The sequence below is a fragment of the Dipodomys spectabilis genome, unplaced genomic scaffold, assembly GCF_019054845.1.
Source record: "Dipodomys spectabilis isolate Male_0828 unplaced genomic scaffold, ASM1905484v1 ptg000009l, whole genome shotgun sequence".
Taxonomy (NCBI): Eukaryota; Metazoa; Chordata; class Mammalia; order Rodentia; family Heteromyidae; genus Dipodomys; species Dipodomys spectabilis.
In genome coordinates, this window is record NW_024870686.1 from 7,811,979 (window position 1) to 7,834,451 (window position 22,473).

A 22,473-nucleotide genomic window follows, 5' to 3' on the forward strand; every position below is an offset into this window, starting at 1 on the left:
GGCAAGCACTCTACCACTGAGCCACCTTCCCAGCCCAGTTCCTTGATTTTTTAAAGCAAACAAAACTTAAAATTTTTAGCAAAACTAAAAGACCAAATTTTAGCTAACAACCTTCATTTACAGGACTCTGCTACACACAGGCTTCAAGAAACAAACTTAAAAACTCATTTATTTTTGAATGTAAGCTATACTTATTTGGGCATAAATGCAGCCAAACTAATGTATCTTTTAATAATCAAGAGTTTATTTGCCACTTTTGTAAGCATGGAAATTCAAGTAACAATTGCTATTTTACATATAAGTAGGTTTCCTTACTTTATTCAGAATTAAGAGACAAGTTTTCTGTTTTCAGTAATGGCAGATGAATTTATCTGACCTCTCTTAGATTATAAGCCAATGATCTTAACTAGATTTCAAACAGAAGATACAACTTCGTAACTCATCTAAGAGCTAATCAATAATCAGTCAGCCAAAGTACTATCAGCAGAAAATAAAGAGCAAAAGGAATCCCTAGGGTAAATATGTTTGGAAAATGCCACTGTATTCCCTTACATCTCAAGCCAATAGTTGTCTTGTACATTGAAAAGTACTGTACCTCTGATGATTTTATAATAAATTCTATTCAACATTTTAAAGTTTCTTGTTTGGAGACTGAGAACAGGAGGTCTAAGGCTGGATCAGAGTCTGAGTATGGAAACCTGGAGATCTTGGAGATCTTTATGAGATCCCTTCTCCATCCATAGCTGGTAACAGTGGTATGTATATACATGTCATCCCAAGCTATGTAGGAGTCAAAGACTGGCAGGATTATAGTTCCAGAAAAACTCGAGAATCTATCCATATTTTATTATATTGTATCAAATATTATGGTTATTTTCATATAAATGTCACCAGAATGAATATGAATGTAGAAATTCACATTCAGACAGATAAAAATGTTTCTGATATGGCTTCAGATTCCATAACTAGTACTGTCAAGTGTGGAGTATTAAAGAATATTCACAATTACATAAGGAGACTGTCAATATATCCTTCTCTTTCCAACTGTAATTCTGGATATTCTTCATATTTTCAATCTGTCAAAACACTGCAACCAGTAGCAGATATAAAAATACAATTAATTCAAATATTAAAGCAATTTGTATAATAGAAAAGTAATTCCCCTTTTATTATTTTCATTTCAGAAGAGTTTTGTCATAAAAAAAGTTCATGCTACTATATAGGGATTTGTTATCTGCAAAATAAATTAAGCCTTTAGTTTTTATTTTAATATAGTATATATGACCCACGTGAACAATTGTTCATGTAATTTTTTAGAATGCAACAAGACTAAACATTTGGGAATTTCTGACCTTGATAAGCATATGTCTAGACATGTACTAAGAAAAACTAAAAGCAAGTACAGACATGCTTTGCATAGGAGATAGTATGTATGTAGACTAAGTCTCCTTATGTTAAAGAAACATGGGGAAAAACACTTAAGACTTTCCACAAATGTAATAAACCTTAAAACCAAACTTTCACAAATTCAGGATGATTTTGAACCAGCAATTGAATTATCTGCTATAATAAGAATAAAATTTCTTCAGAGGAAGATAAAATAAAGGCTTCATAGTTATTACAGCATTTTGATCTGCAAACTTGTTAGTATATAACGAAGAATGACATGACCTAGGAAAAAGGAAAGGTAAGACTCATTAGAAACCATGGCTATGTTGGCTTAGGAGTTGGTTTAGTTAGCAAAGATTTTGAGGCAGCAATTAAATAATTTTAAAGACTTAAAAACAGACATATTCTGAGAATCAAGTAAGAAATTACAGAACTGAAGAGCTGATTCACATGATCTAATTCCAAGATTTATTATAAAGCAACAGCAATAAATATGCTATATTAGACTAAGGATACAAACATGAGCACACACATATGGAACAGACGATGTCTCAGAAATAAGCTAATGTATCTAAAGCCAAATGATTTTTTCAATAAATTGCAATGGAATTGATAAGCTTTATAGAAAAGAACAAAAAACATCAAATAACTCATACCCTCATCATACAAACAAATTTGAATGGGACCACAGACTTAAATGTGACTAAAACAATAACATGTGTAGAAAATAATAGAAAAATAATCATCATGACTTTGGGATATGTTAGGAGGGAAAAAAATCTCTGAGCCTTAAAATAATTAGTACTTTACCAAAAAGCTACACTACCATATGACCCAACATATATCCCTGTAGTAGGGATTTTACACCAAAAAAAAAAAAAAAAAAAAAAATGGGGAAAAAATCCAAACATAAAACCTCTCTAGGTTCAAACAAAAGATTTGCACAGGAGAGTAGGAGTGTAGCTCCAATAGTAGAATGTCTCCCTGGCAAATATGAGGCCCTTAATTCTGAGGAATATAAAACGATTTGCACATAAATGTTCAGGTTTATTTATGCTAGTCAAAAATTAGAAACAATCTGAATATCAACAAGTGAAAAGCTTTCTTTAATTGTGACATTTTATACAACAGAATACTACTCTCAATTATAAAAGGAAACAAACTGTTGATGACAATAGGGATAAATCTTCAAAATACTAAAGTACACATTTAGATAATATAAAATTAATCCTAGAAAACAGATCAGGTACTACTGAAGGTGTTAGAATAGATGGGATTAACTGTAAGTTGATAGCAGAGAACTTTTTGGAATGGTGAAAACATTTTTTTTTTTTTTTTTGTGATACTGGTTTCAGGGCTATATACATTTATCAAAACTCAAAAACTGTGTACTTAAAATTAATTCATTTTATGTCATTACTATAAACTCAATAAAGTGGTTTTTATGTTGTAACTCAATAATGTTCATATTTTGGTTTAACCATAGACTAGAATCAGAATAAACCAATGGGTATTTCACTAATGCAGCATGGAATAGAAAAAAATCAGTGACAGGATGAAACAAGAAGATCTAACATACTATGAGGTCTTAAAAGAAAAGTAAAAACAACAAGAAACATATTTCAAGAAATACTGCATGATATTTTCCTGCAACTATTAACAAAAGATTACAATCTACAGGTTTCATTAGTCCAAACAGGATAAACTCATTCAGAAAAATGCTTTCATGTATAAATTAGGAACAATTCTAAGGAAGTAGTTGATACTTCAATAGAAAACATGCAAGTACATAAGATACACTGAAGATTATTTCTATGGTCTTACCTTAACATACATGTAACATTATATATACTATACCTAAAACAGAGATTTAATTACAGCTGTGTATATTTGTAAAAATGCCTCAATTTGCTGCTAAAATCATTTTTTTATTTTAAGATAGACTTAAGTGAAACCAATTCTATTATGCTATACTTTTTAAAGTATTTTTTAAAAAAGGAAAGTAGATAGATTCAAAGGGTTTTCACAATACTACCTGTAAACAAGAGCCACAAGTCTAGGCTTCATTAGCACCCCTTACCAGTACCTGCCCCCCAATTTTTTTTTAAACTCTGAGATATAAATCTTACACTTTTTTCCTACTTGGTGCCAGTATCCAAACATGAAACTCAGAGGTTTTTGCATTCTTGTTCACAGCTGGTGATATACTCCAAGCCAGCTTTTTCCCTGTTAACTGGAAATGGAGTCTCAAAGACTTTGCCAACCAGGCTAGCTTTGAACCTCAATCCTACAAGCCTCAGCTAGGATTACTGTCATAGGCCACTGGCATCCAATAAATATTTTCCTTGTTAAAATATTTTATTTTTACTGTCATAGGCCACTGGCATCCAATAAGTATTTTCCTTGTTAAAATATTTTATTTTTATCTTTACATTTATTTTAAGGCTTCTTTTCAATTAATATATACTTTAACAGTGCATTCTGACATATGAATAAATTATTAATTTACATTATTTGAATTCTAACATTCATTGGAGATAAATACTGCGTATTATCACATTAAATGAAGCGAAAGAGTAATCAGCTCTCTTCTCCCTTTACATACTCTTGAGAATATGACAAGCATTTCTTTGATGCTCAATGGCATCTTCTGCACCGAATGATTAGGACATTAATTTAGTAAAGCAAGCTTTTTCGTCTTAATTAATATTCTTTGGAGGAACCTGAAAACCACCACATTACATAATACATAACCTAATGTGACCATTTATAAAGCTCTTCTAAAGTGGACATTAGAGTTTTTTAGCATCATTAGCAGAGAACCAGGCTAGATTAGGGTTCAGGAAAAAGTACTAAAGTAATGGCTTTGTAGTCTTGACCGCTTCACGCATAAAATAATCTGATTAATTGATTAATAATGTCTTAAAATTCTACAGGTATACCTACCAATATGGTAGCTTCTGACCTCCAGTGACCACTGAATCCTTGGAAAGTGGAGAGTGATGGTCTGAATTTTTAGTTGTATTTAATTTTGGTTAATTTAAATTTAAAAACTACTAATTGACTCAGTTATAGGGAAATGGTTAGCATGTTTCTAATACACTGGTACATTACTCTAATTTTTCCACAGTATATTTTGTAAAATCCAGGTGCTACTCATAAAAATTCTGTTTAACTGAGGCTTGCTTTAAGTACAAAACAAACAGCATACTTCAGAAACTAGTTGAAAAAAATATTTTGAAAAATCTCATTGTCGGACTGGGAAGGTGGTTCAGCAGTAGAGTGCTTGCGTAGCATGCATGAAACCCTGGGTTTGATTCCTGAGTACCACATACACAGAAAAAGCTTAAGTGCTAGAGCACTAGTCTTGAGCTGAAGAGTTGAGGGACAGTACTCAGGCCCTGAGTTCAAGCCCCATGACTGGCAAAAAAACAAAACAACAACCAAAAAAACCACTAATTGTTAGGCTGGAAATGTAGCTTTGTGGTAAAGTGCTTGCCTAACATGTATGAAGCACTTGGTTCGATTCCTTAGTACCACAATAACAGAAAAGCCGGAAGTGGCACTGTGGCTCAAGTAGTAGAACTCTAACCTTTAGCATACAGAGGCTCAGGGACAGTGCCCAGGCCCTGAGTTCAAGACCCATGCCCAGCAAAAACAAAAAACAAAACAAAAAAAAACACAAAAAACTCATTGTCTTATAAACATTATGTGTTGAAGTAATATTCTGTATGCATGGTGTAAAAATAAGCTACATCAGCTGGGCGCTGGTGGTTCATGCCTGTAATCTTAGCTACTCAGGAGGCTAAGATCTGAGGCTCTCCATTCAAATTCTGCCTGGTCAGGAAAGTCTGTAAGACTCTTATCTCCATCACCATTCAAAGCCAGCCTGGGCAGGAAACTGTGAGACTCTTATCTCCAATAAACCACTAGAAAACCGGAAGTGGAGCTGTGGCTCAAGAGGTAGAGCGCTTGCCTTGAGCTGAAGAGTGCAGGGACAGCGCCCAGGCCCAGAGTTCAAGCCCCATGACCGACCAAAAAAAAAAAAAAAAAAAATCAATAAATAAAAAATAAAAATAAATAAATTACATCTTTAAATTGATAATACACATTTTCTTTTTAAAGTAGCTCCCCAAAATTTTAAATTACTATGCATCTGGCCTATTTCTACTGAATAGGGCTACTCCTCTGGGACTGAGAATCTCTAGTTTGAATCAGATCTTTTCTGTGGATACTGGGAAGTCACTCCACTGTGGTGCCCTGAAGACTGTGCAAGTGGGCCTTACAGGTGAGCAGATAATGTGTGAATGTAGTTAATATGAGTGTCACTTCAATACCCTGTATCTCTGGGAGCAGAGAGGACTGGAAATAGCCTTTACAGTGTTGTATCACAGCCACTTCCTAGGAAGTGTGGGGTTCCTTTTGTTTCTTCAGAGTATCCCACAACTCTTCATTGGCTCTTTTTCTTTCAACGTCATCTTTTTTTGGGAGGAGGCACAAGGAACACAGAGACTCAGTACACTGGACTTTCCTTCTTGCTGTCTCTACCAATAATAAAAGCTAAAAGAAGCTTGTTGCATCTTTGCCAGCTATAGTCAGACTTTGGCTTTCCCCTTTTGTCCTTCTGTATATACTGTATTTAACAGTGAGTTGTCCTGTCCCTTCTACGATGTATAACATTAACCATGACTTAGATCTGCCTGCTATCAGTGATTATTCCCAATGATGCCAACCAAAAATGTCCCTGTACATTTGAGCTAAATATCCTCTCAAGAGACAGGCTGCCCTGACTGAGAAACTGTCTAGGTTTTTATGACCTATCTTTCCTTCCCCCCTGACACATGTAAGGTAGAATATTAATCAAGGTCTGAGTTCTAAGTTCTTCCCAACTCTTAACACTTTTATATATCTGGCTACTGTAAGTTATCATTCATTTGAAGACAGATTTCTGTGGTTTGAAAACATAAAACAAAGAAAACATAAAACATAAGGTAAACTATAATAATAAAATAGTAAATCGGTAAACTAGTAATAATAAAGTATAAAACAGTAATAGTTAAGGGCAAAAATGTTCTTTAAGAATCCAGCTAAGGGGCTCGGAAGGTGGCTCAGTGGTAGAGTGCTTGCCTTGCATGCATGAGGCCCTGGGTTCGATTCCTCAGCACCACATAAGCAGAAAAAGCCGGAAGTGGCGCTGTGGTTTAAGTGGTAGAGTGCTAGCCTTGAGCTGAAGAGCTCAGGGACAGCGACCAGGCCCAGAGTTTAGGCCCCACAACTGACAAAAACAAAACAACAACAAAAACCCCAAAACAGAATCCATCTAAATTTAAGATGCTATGCTCTATGTATGTTTGACTTTACCAAATAGGTGTTTTTCACCTTGGTGAAAGAAATGTCTAAAAATTCATATTGTTGCTATCCATACCTATTTTGCAAAAACCATTCCCCTGAGAGGCAAACCCACTCACTTTTATATTTTTAAAATTTTATTGTAAGGGAGATGTACAGAGGGGTTACAGTCATAGACATAAGGTAATGAGTACATTTCTTGTTGAACATTGTTACCCCCTCCCTCGTTTTCTCCCACTTGCCCTCCCTTCCCCTCATTTCCTCCCTGCCAAATTGCGAAGTTCATTTCCAATATGGTGTCTCGTGAGTATCACTGTTGCATTGGTTCACCCTTTGTCCTTTGTCTTGCCATTTTGTTGTTCCCCTTCCCTTCCCCAAATCAGAGTACCAAAATAAAAAAAATAGTGACAACAGGGAATAAACCAAAGTGGGGGAAAGGAAAGAAAAAAGAAGTAACTTCAAACAGTACATTAAAAACAACAACACCGAAGAAAAACCTCTTGTTTCCATAGCTTAGAGTTCATTTTGATTAGCATTGTTTTACAAGGTCATATGTACATAGCTATTTAGCTATTGTGATCCTCTGCTAGGACTACCATAGACATAGAACAATTACAGGTAAGGGAAACCATGGAGCCTATGATTCTTTGGGTCTGGTTTGCTTCACTTAATATGATTTTTTCCAAGTCTTTTCATTTTTTTACAAAAGGGGCAATGCCATTCTTTCTTATGGAAGCACAGAATTCCTATCTGTGTATTAATCCCAAATTCTCAGTAATGAGAACTTGGTCCCACTAGACTCAATATCTGGTTCCAGAATTAAGTTTGGCCAAGTAAGAGAAACATAAAGAATGGTAATAGGAAAGGATTAGTATGGAGAGAAGAATATTTAGGTACGTACCATAATGGATATTCATTACAATAACACATCTTCCATTCAAAATTGTTTTAAAAATACTTAATACACAGTAAATGGATGGATTCACAAAAAACATTGGTTATATCCCCAGGACAGTGAAACAACCGGGATTTTTCCTCCATATTCTACATATTTGTACATTATTTGTATTTGCTCAAATACATAGTATTTTTATAAGGAAAGTGATATTTTTCCTCAAAATCATCTTTATGTATACTGGTTAAATATGTTCTTCAAGAGTCATGAAGCTATTGTTTAAAATGATTAATATGTAACTAACAGAAAGACAAACTTGAATCATTTTTCCTGTCAGTTAAATGATATTAAATATAGTGGTAGCATTAGAACCTACTGTAAAATAAAAGTGTTAACTTAATCTGAAGTCTTTGAATAGTCAAGTAACTTTCTATTTTACAAAATTCACAGCAGTAAGCCCAGCTACTCAGCAGGTAGTAACAGGATTATGATTCAAGGCCAGCCTAGGCAAAAAGTTAGGAGAACTCCATCTTAACAAGTAAGCCCATGGTAGTTGTGCATCTGTAATTGCAGCTACATGGGAGGTATAGACAGAGGATCATGACCCAGGCTGGCTTTGGGCAAAAAGCACAGGATTTTATATGAAAAATAGACTGAAGGCTTAAGTGGTAAGACTGCTTACCTAGCAAGCACAAGGCTCTGAAACCAAATCCTACTGTCTGCCTGCCTGCCTGTCTGTCTGTCTGTCTGTCTCTCTCTCATTTCCCCCCAGTGAACTATTTGCCTTTACATATCTTTTCTACAGATACCCATTTATAACTATTTTCCATGTACTTCATGGTGAGAAAATGGCTCCATTTCTTTTTTTTAAGTTTAAATACTCAAGTTTTCTGTCCCTAAGTCCCTTCAGTCTCTGACGGCAACATGACATGCAGTCTTGGCTAAGGGCCCAGGCCGCATAGGTGAGAATCCCAGTCCTGCAGGATCTACTTCTGGCACCCAGGAAGCTACTGCACCTAGGCTCACTCCCATTTTCTCTTTAAGTCAGGAGACAGTAACAGCATCTATTTCACAACAGTATGAAAGAGTATTTTATATATACTCAGACTATTGAAGCAAATGCATATTACAATTCCCTGAAGACATTTAAAAATATTTAATTACTCAAAAAATTATTACAAATGGATAAGATTTTAGACTTTATATGGAAGAGTTATTTTATTTGTAATTCAATGAGTTAAATGTATCTCATCAATCTTTATGGTAAAATACTGATACAAAATTTCATAATAAGCCGGGCACTAGTGGCTCATGCCTGTAATCCCAGCTACTTAGGAGGCTGTGATCTGAGATCACAGTTCAAAGCCAACCTGGGCAGGAAAGTCCATGAGACTCTTATCTCTTAAAAACCACCAGAAAACTAGAAGTGGCACTGTGGCCCAAGTAATAGAGTGCTCGCCTTGAGTTGAAGAGCTGAGGGACAGCGCTTAGGGCCCAGAGTTCAAACCCCGTGACCAACAAAAAAAAAAATTCATAATAATTTTTTTTAAAACTCCCAATTAAATTTTGTTCTTAGTGTTCTTTCTGATAAATATGGAAAATCAAGATTTTAAATTTAATTTAATGTATTATTATTTGGAGTGAGGGATGGATAATGGACAGGATATAGCCAGTTTGGCTCTGAATTCTTGTCTCAGCCTCCCAGGTACTGAAGTTATAGGCACATAATATCACACCAATCCAAGATGTGTGTGTGTGAGAGTGAGAGAGAGAGAGAGAGAGAGAGAGAGAGAATGTTCTACCACTTGAGCCATAGTTCAACATCCAGCTTTTGTAGTAGTTTATTGAAGGTAAGGGTCTTAACAGCCTTTCCTGCCCAGGTTGGCTCCACAACACAATCCTCAAGTCTCAGCCTCCTGAATAGCTAGGATTACAGGCATGAGTCATGAGCATTTGGCAAATTTTTTTAAGTACACTATATCTGTGGCAACTTATATACAAACTACTCTAGAGAAGCATAATGTATCCAAGATTAAATAAATCCTTTTCTGCAATGAGCAGAATCAACAATATTTACTATAAAGCCTCAATTTACTACAAGATAAGGAAGGGCCTAGAATACAAGAATCATTATAATACAGCATCTCTCTTAGAGAGTAAAATCTGAAAGTACTCTCCCAAGTGTCAGGCAACCCTGAGTTTCACAATATTGCTCTCCTTAGTAACTTACCTGACCTTGGGGAAGTTACTTCACCACTGTCGATTTCAATTTCTTCTTTCATGAAACATCACCTAACTCAGAGAACTGTTGTTCTAATTAAATGTGACAGTATATATTTATCACTAAATATATACTTGGTTTGGGACATATACCAAAAACCAATAAACACCCTGTGTTGTCCAAATCAGAATCTTTTCAATCTGCCCTTCAAAAATAAATGGACACACTACTAAAAGCACACTGAATTGAACTAAGGCATCATCCTCTTGCCTCCATCTGTCAAGTGCTAGGACTACAGATATGTACAATCTTTGGGGGCCAACCAATTATTTTTAATGACAGTATTCAAGCATATATTTTACATATGTTTCAAATATGTTATCACTGCTTCATTTTAGTGAAATGTCTCTTCCGCCTAACCCTCTATTGCTATTGAGTTACAATTTTCACAAGTAGCAACTATGATGCTCTCTGACAGCTTGAAAGACAACTATTTACTCATAATTAATCTGCTGTTTAAAATAGTATACATTATTCATACTTCTTCAATTTCATAGAGATTTCCTCCACTTTATATTTGGTTGCAGCAAGCTAGTAGAATTCCATACTCTTGATATTGAAATGCTTGTGGAGAAAACATTGGTAGCAATAATACTTCATAATGCTACAAGCAATGTTTTTGATTAAAAAAAAACAACTAACTAATAAGGGTAAAACTTACCTCATGTCTTATCAAAGCACAACTAAAGTTTCTAACATTACAAAAAAAAAGGGCAAAACATTTAATTCACAGTGATGGTGACCAACAGTAGTGTGTGTAATATCAGTCATAAAGCTTTCTGAGTGTCATTTGTGTAGGAATATAAAACCATCTATGTGAATACCTTCCTGACACTCAAAGGTGGAGAAGCAGAAGGAAACAGCATATAGAGAAGTTGTACTTGATTTACATACTTCACTTCTTTTAACATGGAGAACGATCTTATGTAATACACATGATGCCCACTTTATAAATGAAAAATTAAACACTAAATTCACAGGTAAGTGATAAAGGAGATTTCATACCTATTTCTAGCACCAAGCATTTGATTTCTAATCCATCATTCTATACAAGAAAAAACAAAGATTATCTCAGAACCATAACTCAAACTTTCTTCTCCTTCTGTGAATTCTAAAAGGCACATATGTACATTTGTCCTAAGTGACTTATATGCTATTCCTGTGCAGTATCCTCTTCCCAATGAATTAAATCAAATAATTCCCTTGTGGGAACACTGGAACCCATGACTTGAAAAATTGCCCATGGCAGTCATAACTGCCATTTACTGGATCCACTAGAACATTTCTGCTTATAGCCAAGAGCATTCCTCATGTTCAAGGGTATATTTTCTGCAAAGACTACACTCCAAATCATGCTCCAAACAGACAAACAAAATATGTATCCTCTATTTGTACCCATGATTATCTGCACCACAGCAAATTTAGAAAATTTCAGTCTTGACCCACAATAAGAATATATTTGGATACTATAGTCATATTTTTAAGTAAATCTTATTTATACTGTCATCTGAGGATAAAATATGAGTAAATCTCACAGCGAGGTTTACATTCTTAATTATGGATTTTGTTTTCAGATGAAAATTCTAGCATACACCCAATGCACAAAAGACGAGCACATTTAAATGAATCTAGAACTAAAACAAGAGTAATGATTTCATTACTCTTGAAATCATTACCTCCAACTGTACCTCCAAATCCCACAAACCATGGAACTTTATATAGCAAGGAAACTTTTCTAACATCTTTAAGTTTTAGATGACAATGATAACCATGCAAATCAGGAACTGCCTGAGTACATGAACCACTTGTTTCAAATACCATTTTCATCTGTATCTCTCATCTGTAGATTGTACTAACATCTCATGGTCAGTACAAAGTAAATGTAAATGTATAACCTTTTAAATTGACAGACAAGAATTAAGTAAAGCCTTATATCACTTTTTTTAAAAATGAAGGTTTTAATTTTATTTATTTGCTATTTGTCTTCTTAAATATCCATACCATATTTCTTAAGGCCTTAGGAGATTGAACACATTCATACTAACTAGGGCTTTCCCAGGAATTCTAATGAAACAGAATAAGTAAATATAAAACTATACATAAATCATGTGTATGTGTATACTCAGCAAATACATACTGACTTATGCATTACCTAGAATGCCTACCAAACTATTACTAAATTTGTCTGGTCAATGCATAAACATGCTCACCTTCTTGAAAGCAGTTTGAAAATAAGTAGGTGAGTCATCAGCCTAAGGAAGCTCAATCTAAATGCTATAGCTCATGCCTATAATCCTAGCTACTGAAATCTGGAGATTGTGGTTAAGAGTCCAGAAGAAAAGTCTGTGAGATTCCAGCTCCAAAATAACCACCAAAAAAGTAAGGGTGGGTATGTGGCTCAATTGGTAGAGCATTGGTCTGAGGCCCTCATTTCAAACCCTAGTATTATTTGAGCCACGCCCACCTAAAAACCTCCCCTCCCCCCCTTATTTGTTGTAGTTATTGGGTCTTGAATTTTTTCTTATTTTTTATTATCAAGGCGATGTGGAGGGGTTACAGTTGCCTAAGTAAGGTAGTGAGTACATTTCTTGTCTAACTTGTTATCCCCTCCCTCATTTTTCTCCCACTTTCCCTCCCCGACAACTCTGCCCCCCCCCCCCCGCCCCGCCAGTTGTACATATCATTTCTGATGTAGTGTCTTGTGAGTATCACTATTGCATTGGTTCCTCCATTGACCTTTGTCTCACCATTTGATCAAACTCTGCTTGGCTAGAAACCTTCTTACCTATGTCTCCTGTGTACCATTATACCCAGCTTGTATGTTGAAATGAGGGAGTCTTATTTTTTGCTCAGGCTAGTCTCAAACTGAGATTTTCCTGATCTCTGACACCTGAGCAGCAAGGATTACAGACTTGAGCCACTAAACTCAGCCCTTGTATGGTTCTGAATCCAGAAAGCATTTCCATTATGACAAGTGTTATATCATCATTACAGACTGCAGCCAAGGAGCAACTTTCTTCTTTCTTCCTCAGGAAAACGGTAGGTAGTCTGAACCATATGTCTCATGCAGAAGACATAAATATTAGTGAAATTACTTGGCTGAGTACTTTGACATATCTCATAGGAGAACCATTTGCTAATACTATCTTGCCACAGTATTTCTGGGCCAACTTACCACCTTTGTACCTCCCTTCAACTTCAACTCATCATCTCCTCCTGAGATAGGTAAAACAAGGGTTTAATCTACAGTAACAACAAAGGTATGACTTCTATTCTTCATAGAAAATCTATTGTAAAAAGTCACATGATTAAAATCAATATGCCACTACTCACACCCTCATGAAAAAGTCACATGATAAATAACAGACAATCTAAGCATAATTTGACTATAAAATGTGCTATGCATTTGTATATTTACATGCCTATGTCTGGCACACAGATAAATTCCCATTACTTTAAATTAAACTCAAAATATCACCTAATCAAGAAGTAGAAAATTACTCAGTTTCCTTATCCATAATACTAATGCAAAAGTCAGATAAACCAAGCCACCTGCTTGTGAACTGCCTTGTCACTCCATACAATTTCCTATGCACAAAATTAGATTCCAGTAATGAACAATGAGTCTACAAGCCGACAACCAACAAAGATGTGAGTAGAATACTGAAGGTGCATCAAACAAGGCATTCAATCAGTTTGAACATGCTTAAATGCACACTTTATGTTTCTGTTTAAGAGATCGGAATCTAGCCTGGGCATAGTAGTGAAAGTGTGTAATCCCAGATCCTCAGGAGACAGAGGCTGACGATCCGAGGCTGGTCAAGGTGAAAGCACAAGCCCTATTTTCTGAAAAACAAGCTAAATTATAAAGTGAGGGCATGTAGGTGAAATAAATTTAAGTGATAGAGCACTTGTGTGTGAGTCTCTGAGTTCAAACCGCAGTACCATCAAAGAGAGAGAGAGAGAAACAGACAGAATCAGGCAGATAGAGACACTAAGAGAGGGAAGCAGCAGGGCGGGCACTAAAACCTGGGCCTATTCACTGGATAGAGGATTGACATCTCCTTCTAGGTGTCAATGAGAGTAGATGTTTATACTCTATCAGAACTGTATTCCTACTTCTAGGGATCCACCCAGAAACGGAAATTATATGCCCACACAAAGATACATATGTTCCCAGCAGCCTTCTTCCTAACAGAAACAACCAGCCTGGTCCATACAATGGAACACCATGCAACAAAAAGGAAAGCACAAACATCACATAAACTAACAAACTTTTAGCTAATGAATCGAGCAACTGCACTTACAAAACAAAAACAAACAAACAAAATATATAGGCAGAATATAGGGTTTAAATCTCCATGACCTAGGATCTGGCAATGGATTCTTATGTAGACACCTAAAGCACAAACAACAAATCTGTCATGCAAATTTATATATTCCTAGGTTCTAGGATTTAAGATATTGACATTTTTAGATCACTGTTTTGTCTAACACATCCAATAATCGACAGTATCCTACAGGAATCGCTTTTAGAAATCCCTGAAGTATACCAAGGTTGTCAGTCTCATGTGACACCTTAGTCCTGGATGTAACTGGGCACTAAGAAACTGAGGAAGAAATGAGAGAATCAACTGAAAACGAAATGTGTTAAGGAGCTCTAAGGCCAAAACATTCAAAGGCTCAAAGCAATAAAGTGACAAAGGATAACAACAGAGAATGTTATTAAGGCATTATAATTTCAGAAAAACTGACAAATATGTTGGAGGCTAGAATAGGTGTTTAAGAAGAAGGAATAATCACTATTAGGAGAAAGTCTTAATAATGGTACTATCAGTACATATTTTAAAATGACATGTATTTCAAGTTTAGCATATAGAAAACAATTATAATGAATTGGCTATTATTCAGAAAGACAACAATTACTTAACTCGATCTGCCTTGGGCTAAATCATCATTTATCATCTTGAAACTGAAGACACTCAGGAGAAAGTACGCTTGTCCTCTAGAGGTTAACTAGTAGATTTCAGAGTTTAAAAGCTTAACACAGTAACACAAGAATAAATAGACACATAAGCAGATCAGAAATGCTGCTGAATATAAATTCATATGACTTAGGCACTTCAAATGGCTGAAAAGTTCATTTTGGTCTGAAATTATTTTCTCTCTAGGCACATATTAAAAATACTAAGTTCGAACTACTGCATTCAAAATACATGCTCAGAGCTTTCCAGTACTAACTGGCTAGTGTTGAATTTTAGCAACTTAAAGGCTTTTGCTTTAACACAGGAGGATTTTCTCTATCACATATAGTATCCAAATATGTCATCAATTCATTAAGAATTTGTTCTTTAGAATAGTTCTTCATTGATAAGAGGATCAACAGCCTGCAGTCTTTCTATGAAGAGTCTGTATATTAAATCTGACAGGAGTAATTCATCAAAATTTAGTTCTACATCAGTTGGTATTTAGTTCTATATCAGTTGGTATTTTCCTTGCATTTGGAGCATTAATGTTGTGAATCTTGTGCATAACCAGTTTTAGATGATCATTTGTCTATTTCCCTTTTGACTGAAAAGACTTCCTTTAAAAGAAGCAATAAGCCTTTACCCATTCTGAGGGTATTTACACCACTACCATGGTAAGAAAAGCACTCATTGTATACCAGGTGAGCTTCACATTTATATTATGAAATAATACTTACCAATGCAGACATCAATTTTCCCTTTGATAGCAGCTTCATGCAGAGGTGTATAGTTCCAGTTATCCCTGGCATTTGGATCTGCTCCTTGGCACAGTAACAGACTCACAACCTCAGCATGGCCAAAAGAACAGGCATTATGAAGTGGGATGAGCCCTCCATCATCACGAGCATGGACATTGGCACCCATCTGCAGTAAGTGTTCTACAACATCCTTTCTCCCAAAACCTAAAGAGAACAGGAGAGATGTGGTGTACACTGAGTCCATTTTATTTCTAAAAGTCTTTGGAAAATCTTTAACAATATCAACAAATATGCCCGGGAGTATTGTACTTTACAGTAAAAAGGATGAAACAAAACAAAAGCATGAGCTTCATTCCCACAGATCTTCTCGTGCTACAGAAATGGAATTCAGAAAGTTTATGCTCTAGTCATTGGCTGTGAATTCAAAAACCTGTTCTTAATCACTTGTTATTTGGATGGACATCTCTGCTACCATACAAAGTAAAGGAGACAAGATTCCTGTTCAAGGCGCTCATTTTCTCTTTAAGCTTCACAAGACAAAAACTGTATTACAACACTCATCTCTGTATTTTCGGAGATTACTTAAATAGTGCTGACAACCAGATCTAGCACAAATCACAAAACACAATATAGCGTTAGAAAACAGGAAAGGAATGGAAAAACATTGTAATAGTTTAGTTACAGGGGATTCTGAAAAGAAAAACTAAAGATGCTAAAATATCTCTTTTTGGAAGAACCGGTGGCCAAACTATGTAAAATAGGTTGTTCAGTGAAATGAATGCACCTTGGATTGTCTGCCACGAGGCAGATAACTGAAAATGTGGGCATCAGAGAATTCAGAATCAGAACACTGGTAAGAAGTGTTATAATATTCTTACAGAAAAGGCCAGGTTAGATAGGTTCTCAAACACAGTACAGGCAAACAACTGGAAAAGTAAATTACACCAGGGAGGACAAACCAAGGAGTGAAGGACCAGCAGCATTAGGCAAAAGCCAGTATGATTAGGATTTAGTGAAATCAACACAAGGCAAAAATGGTCATTAATTTTAAAGTAAGATGAATGTTAATAATAACATTACAATCTACATCACAATGGGAAACTGCATATTAGCATCTTTAAAAGATCATATTTGTTAATGATTTTCCCCTTTTATGTTTCATTAGATCTGATTGGCTAGATATCACTGCCTCCATGCTATTACTGACTAGGTAATGTTAGCAGAAAACTAAAAGGCAGTAAAAGAATCGTGTCTTCTTCTTCCATTTATGCATATATTAAATAAGTGAGAACCATGTAGAAAATAGTAAAGAAAGTAGAGATTCATTTCAAGATATGTCCTCCTGCTAGCTACAGAAATTCATTCACTCAGGAAACGCAAATATGAAGTACATGTCTCCAAAGTAAAGCTATGTTTCCATGGCTATGAATTACAATGTCTCTGTGCACAATACCCTGCAAATGAAGCTGATAATTTTGAGTGAAAATAACTAAATTCTGTTAGTCACTGGAACTACAAGTATAGGGAACATGCTAATACAATAATCACCACCTGTGACTTGTTTTTAAATACTGGCCCAAATTTACAGAAGATGAGTTCTATTTAATTTTATGATTTGAACATATTCTTCTTCCCTCTACCATCACTATTCTATTCTTCCACTGTATCATGGGTACTTTTCTTATCCAATATGAAGAACAAGATATGATTATCTTAATATGTTTGTTGCTACTGTAATAAAGAAGGCAATGATACATTAGAAGAGTCAACAGGATCAGGTCACTTACAGCCTTTCAGTCATGGCAGAATTTGGAAGTGAGCAAGCATTTGTTAGGTAGCCAGTTTAATGTGGCTAGAGCCCAGTCAACAGCAGAGGTGGTAAGATGAGGTCAGAAAGACAGGTAAAGCCTTGATTGTGTAGGTCCTTTTATATCTGATAAGAACGCATTCAGTTCCAAGTTACAACAGCCAACTACAGGAAGGATTCATTTGTCTCACACAACTTGTCTGAAAGAGGCAACCCAGGCTCACTGAGCAGCCTAGCAATAGTTATTAGGAGCCCATTAAGACTCTTTCCACAGACATCCTTAGAATCTGGGTACTCCCTTCCACTTGTTGGTTACCTCATGGTTGTCCTACTTACTCAGACAAGAATAGAACCTAGACATCAGAAATGGAGATACAACAAGAAGCCTTTACAGAAGAAAAGGGCTGGGCTGGGAAGGTGGCTCAGTGGTAGAGTGCTCACCTTGCATGCTTGAGGCCCTGGATTCGATTCCTCAGTACCACATAAGCAGAAGAAAAAAAACAAGCCGGAAGTGGCGCTGTGGCTCAAGTAGTAGAGTGCTAGCCTTGAGCTGAAGAGCTGAGGGACAGCACCCAGGCCCAGAGTTCAGGCCCCATGACTGGACCCCAAAAAAAAAAAAAAAGGGGGGGCTCTTCCCTTAGCCTTTTTATTATTAAAAAGGAACTGCCTCTCTACTTGAGCCAAAAATACTTTGTCCACCTATAAAAACAGGCTGAAAAATCATATCTTTTATAGTTAAGCAGCTGCCTCAAACAAAAATAGTGAAGAATTTGGGGAGAATAAGTAAGAGTATATAACAGTTTTATAAATTATAGTTAAAATTTTAGACTTCTATTGTAAGTATATGAGAAGTCATTTACAAAAGAAATTACTTTATTCTATTTGAGTATCTGTTTAAGATTATTAGCCAGCTATGTAAAAATAAATTGGAGCTAGGTGCTCATGTCTGGTGTCTGTAATCCTAGCTACTCAGGAGGCTGAGATCTCAGGATCATGGCTTGGCGCCAGCTTGGGGAGGAAAAGCCCTGGAGACTCTTATCTCCAATTAACTACAAGCTATGGCATAAGAAGTAAGCAAAAAAGCTGAGGGATAGAGGGACAGAGCCCAAACCTTGGGTTCAAGCCCCAGGAATGGCACAAAAATAAACAAAATTAATAATTTTTAGAAATAAAATAAATTAGAGTCTGGTGTAGTAGTGCAAGCCTCTAAGAACTATGAAGGGAGCTATTATGATTGAGAGCTTGAGTTTTGGGTCTTATTGGCTAGGTATCACTGTCTCAAAATTAATTAAACAAATAAACAGAAGCAGTTAAGAGTAAAATCAGAAGAAAACAGTTAAAAAATATATACCACTGTCTGGGCAAGAACTGATGGTGACACAGAACTGGACAGATGGGTCAAGGAAGACAGAACCAGGATAGTTTCCAAAGCAATGATGAGTGTACCAAGGATTTTAGTTTGAGCAACTCAGTTTGTGTGTCCTTTGCAGAAGGGTCAAGTGGTAACTATAAAAAGTTCACTTTGAAGAATAACTCCTCCCCAACTGCTAAATTAAATACAAGTTGTTAAACTTTGACATTTTCTTTCTTTCTTTTTTTTTGTCAGTCGTGGGGCTTGAACTCTGGGCCTGGGTGCTGTCCCTCAGCTCTTCAGCTCAAGGCTAGCACTCTACCACTTGAGCCTCAGCCCCACTTCTGGCTTTTTCTCCTTATGTGGTGCTGAGGAATCAAACCCAGGTCCTTATGCATGCAAGGCAAGCACTCTACCACTGAGCCACCTTCCCCTAAACGCTCAATAAAAATGATACTATGCCACATATAAAACGAAAAAATTTAAATATACTATGTAGAAATTCTGGTACTGTGAAGAAAATATAAATTCATAACATAGCCAGTAAAATATACTTAATTTTCCTATTCTAATTTTAAAAGGTGTGCAGCCAATGTAAAAGCCGCTTTTCCTGAAAAACAATGACAACTTACTTGGGTCCATCAAATAACTAAAAACAGGAGAAAAGTTTAGCATTCCTACCTCCATTTTTTAAGTGTCCTTGTCCTAAGCCGTTCTCTCTTCAGTGGATTCACAATCAGTTTGTGTTCTGAGGACAGGACTAGATCATAACATCTTTAAGAAAAAGACCCAAACTACCTAAACAGAACACCAGAGCTCCCCAGAACAGGCCACCCAATAGGCAATGATGACTTATTTATCCTGATTAGTGATGACAGTAACAGAAACTTCTCTGGAATTCCTCCCAAAACTAGATCATCAACCATAATAATTATTCATACCTTTCCTCCCTTTCCCCTAGTTTCTGAACCTTCTCATGTCTGAACCTTCAAGACAGCTGAAGACAGCTGAAGTGCTATCTTTCCATGGCATATCTGTGCCATGAAATATCTCCTTTCTCGTCGCCCTTCTCATATCCCTTTATTTAGTGTTTGGGGGTGAATGGCCAGATCTGATATGTGGAAACCCAAGAAGCCTGGGGCCATCCAAAGGCCATCCAAAAAATGTTTTACTATCCAATATGGGTCATTGGTATATATTGCCAGGTCTACATGCAGAAACAGAAAGTTGTTTCACTTATGTTCAGCATTTTAGAATTAAAGCTTCAAAGAAACAAGCTTGGCTAATATTAAAATTTGTAATTCTAAAAAAAAGCTTATCACTTATAAGTTTGACTTCCAAAATTTAGTAAACTGAGGAAAACTTAAGATGCTGAGAGTATTTTAAACTGATGTGGTAAGCAAAGTCATTGTTAAAAGGTGATTCTCCCAGCTGAACTACTATCAAAGCTATAGTGAAAAAACTTACACGCACACACACAGCCCTATCCAGATAACTAGTAAGAGATTTCTGCTACTTTATGATAAATATTCTGTGATAAATAAAAGCTTATTTTCTACTTAATATTCAGTCATAAACTGCTTCTTTTTCAATTTCAATAATAGCCATAATAGCTTTTAATCATTATATGTTAGCTTTTGATTGCTTAATCAGAAGTCACAAAGGGAAATATATTTCCTGTTGTTTTGAAAATAATTTTAGTAAACAACAAAATGATTTGTGATGCTGCATAGATTTATCTGTAGTCAAAAGCAAGCAGTGATTAATTTTTTCCATTTTATATAACTTGATTAGAAAAAGTTAAACATGCTTAGGTAAAAGTATTTAATCAAGCATTATAAATAAAAGAATGTGCCCTCCCTAAAACCAATGGAAAAATTAACAGAAGCAAAAGGACCAGCAAAGCTTAAAAATAAACAAACATAGCCAGGTGCAGGTGGCTCACACCTTAAATCCTAGCTACTCAGGAAGCTGAGATCTGAAGATAGCAATTGGAAGACAGGGTAGGAAAGCTGGTAAGACCAATAAACTACCAAAAAGCCAGATGTGGTATAGTGACTCAAAGTGGTAGAGTGCTGGTCTGAGCAAAAATACCTCAAAAACAGTGCCCACAGGTCAGTTCAAGCCCAAGTCTGTCATAAAAGTAAATAAACAAACATTAAAACACTGTATGAAATGATTTCTTAGGTAGAAAAAAAAAAAAAGGTTAGGTTTCATTGTGAAAAGAAAAATTAGCATAATGGCAAAAGATTAGGTATTCTCTATAGAGGATAAACAGCTTTCACTCCTGAACTTTGCTACATTGTCTCCCTATTGTAGAAGCAGAATTTCCTGCCCCTTTCTAGCCAAAGAATAAGAGAATAACAGAGAGCACACAGTACAGGTTGGCTACAAACTGGGTAATTGCAAAAAAAGTGATAGGACCTGGAAGAAAAGGGCTAAGAAAACTGAGATAAAGGTGTGGAACAATCACCATTTCAGTGACTCTTTACTGTGAGGTATGTCTATTTCTCCCAAGCTTCCAGAAAGAATAAAACCTAAAACAAAGGGTTACACCAATCCCACCCCAAGCCTAAACCCATAAAGAACTCTGCCACAAGGTATGTGAAAGGGATAAATGGAGAGAATGAGAAGAGACTGGAAAGAGATGGAGGATGGGGAGAAAGCACTGCAAAAATAATAACAGAACCTCTCATAATTAATGGGAAATACAATAGTCCAGGTTATGAGTGTGTAGAATGTTAAGCAGAATTGACATACACATTATAGCAAAATCTAACAATATCAAATGCAAAGAAAATTTTAAATACTTCAGAAAGAAAACATAACCTGCTATAAAAATAAAGGAATGTTCAATTTCATCTTTGCAATGACTATAATAAGCATAGAAAATATAAACCATCAAAAAGCAAAAAAAAGATAATTGAATTGGAAATAGCAATTGTTAAAGAAAAAAATCAATGCCTTCAGATATACAAATTAAAAAAAAAGAAATGTGTACTAAATGATGTCGATTAGAGATAAACAAAATGTATATAGGAATAAACATTGAATGTCTATAATTCACATCAGTGAATACACAAAAAGTATGTATTCAATACATAAAATACATATTTAATAGACTACATTATTTGATAAATACATAGTAAATACGTAAAAACTATGTATTCAATAGAAACTATCCAAATGCTCATCTATAATAAGTAGTAGAATTCTATACACCAATGAAAATAAACTACAACTAGATTAGATAGCTGAATGTCACACAAAATAGTAACAAATATTTAATACCATTTATATAAATACCAAAAACAGACAAAAACTAATCTGTAGGTGGTAAAGGGTTAGATACACCTTGGGGCTTGTGAATGGCCAGTAATGTTCTAATGCTTGACTTAGGTACTAGTCACAATCATGTGTATTCACTTTGTTAGACTGCTTTTTGCACAACTTATGATTTGTGAACTTTTTTTGGAGGTACTGGGACTTGAAATCAGGGCTTTGCATTTGTTAGGCAGGTGTTCTAGAACTTGAGTCAAATCCACAGCACTGATTTGTTGCGCATTTCTGTATATATGACAAATTTCATTTTTAAAAACTTATGGCTGGTTATGAATATGAAAAAGTACAACCTTTTAGAGAAGAAAGTTTATAGTAAGACATAAACCTACAGGCA

The 22,473-nt window shown here is 35.5% G+C and overlaps 1 protein-coding gene across 1 annotated transcript in view; it reads right to left on the minus strand.

Moving 5' to 3' along the window:
* Tnks (tankyrase) overlaps positions 1-22,473 on the minus strand; it is a 142,279-nt gene that overhangs the window by 108,063 nt on the left and 11,743 nt on the right. The window contains exon 2 of the mRNA XM_042700029.1: positions 15,619-15,843. Coding sequence (XP_042555963.1) covers positions 15,619-15,843 — 225 coding nt within the window. The remainder of the gene's footprint in view (positions 1-15,618; positions 15,844-22,473) is intronic.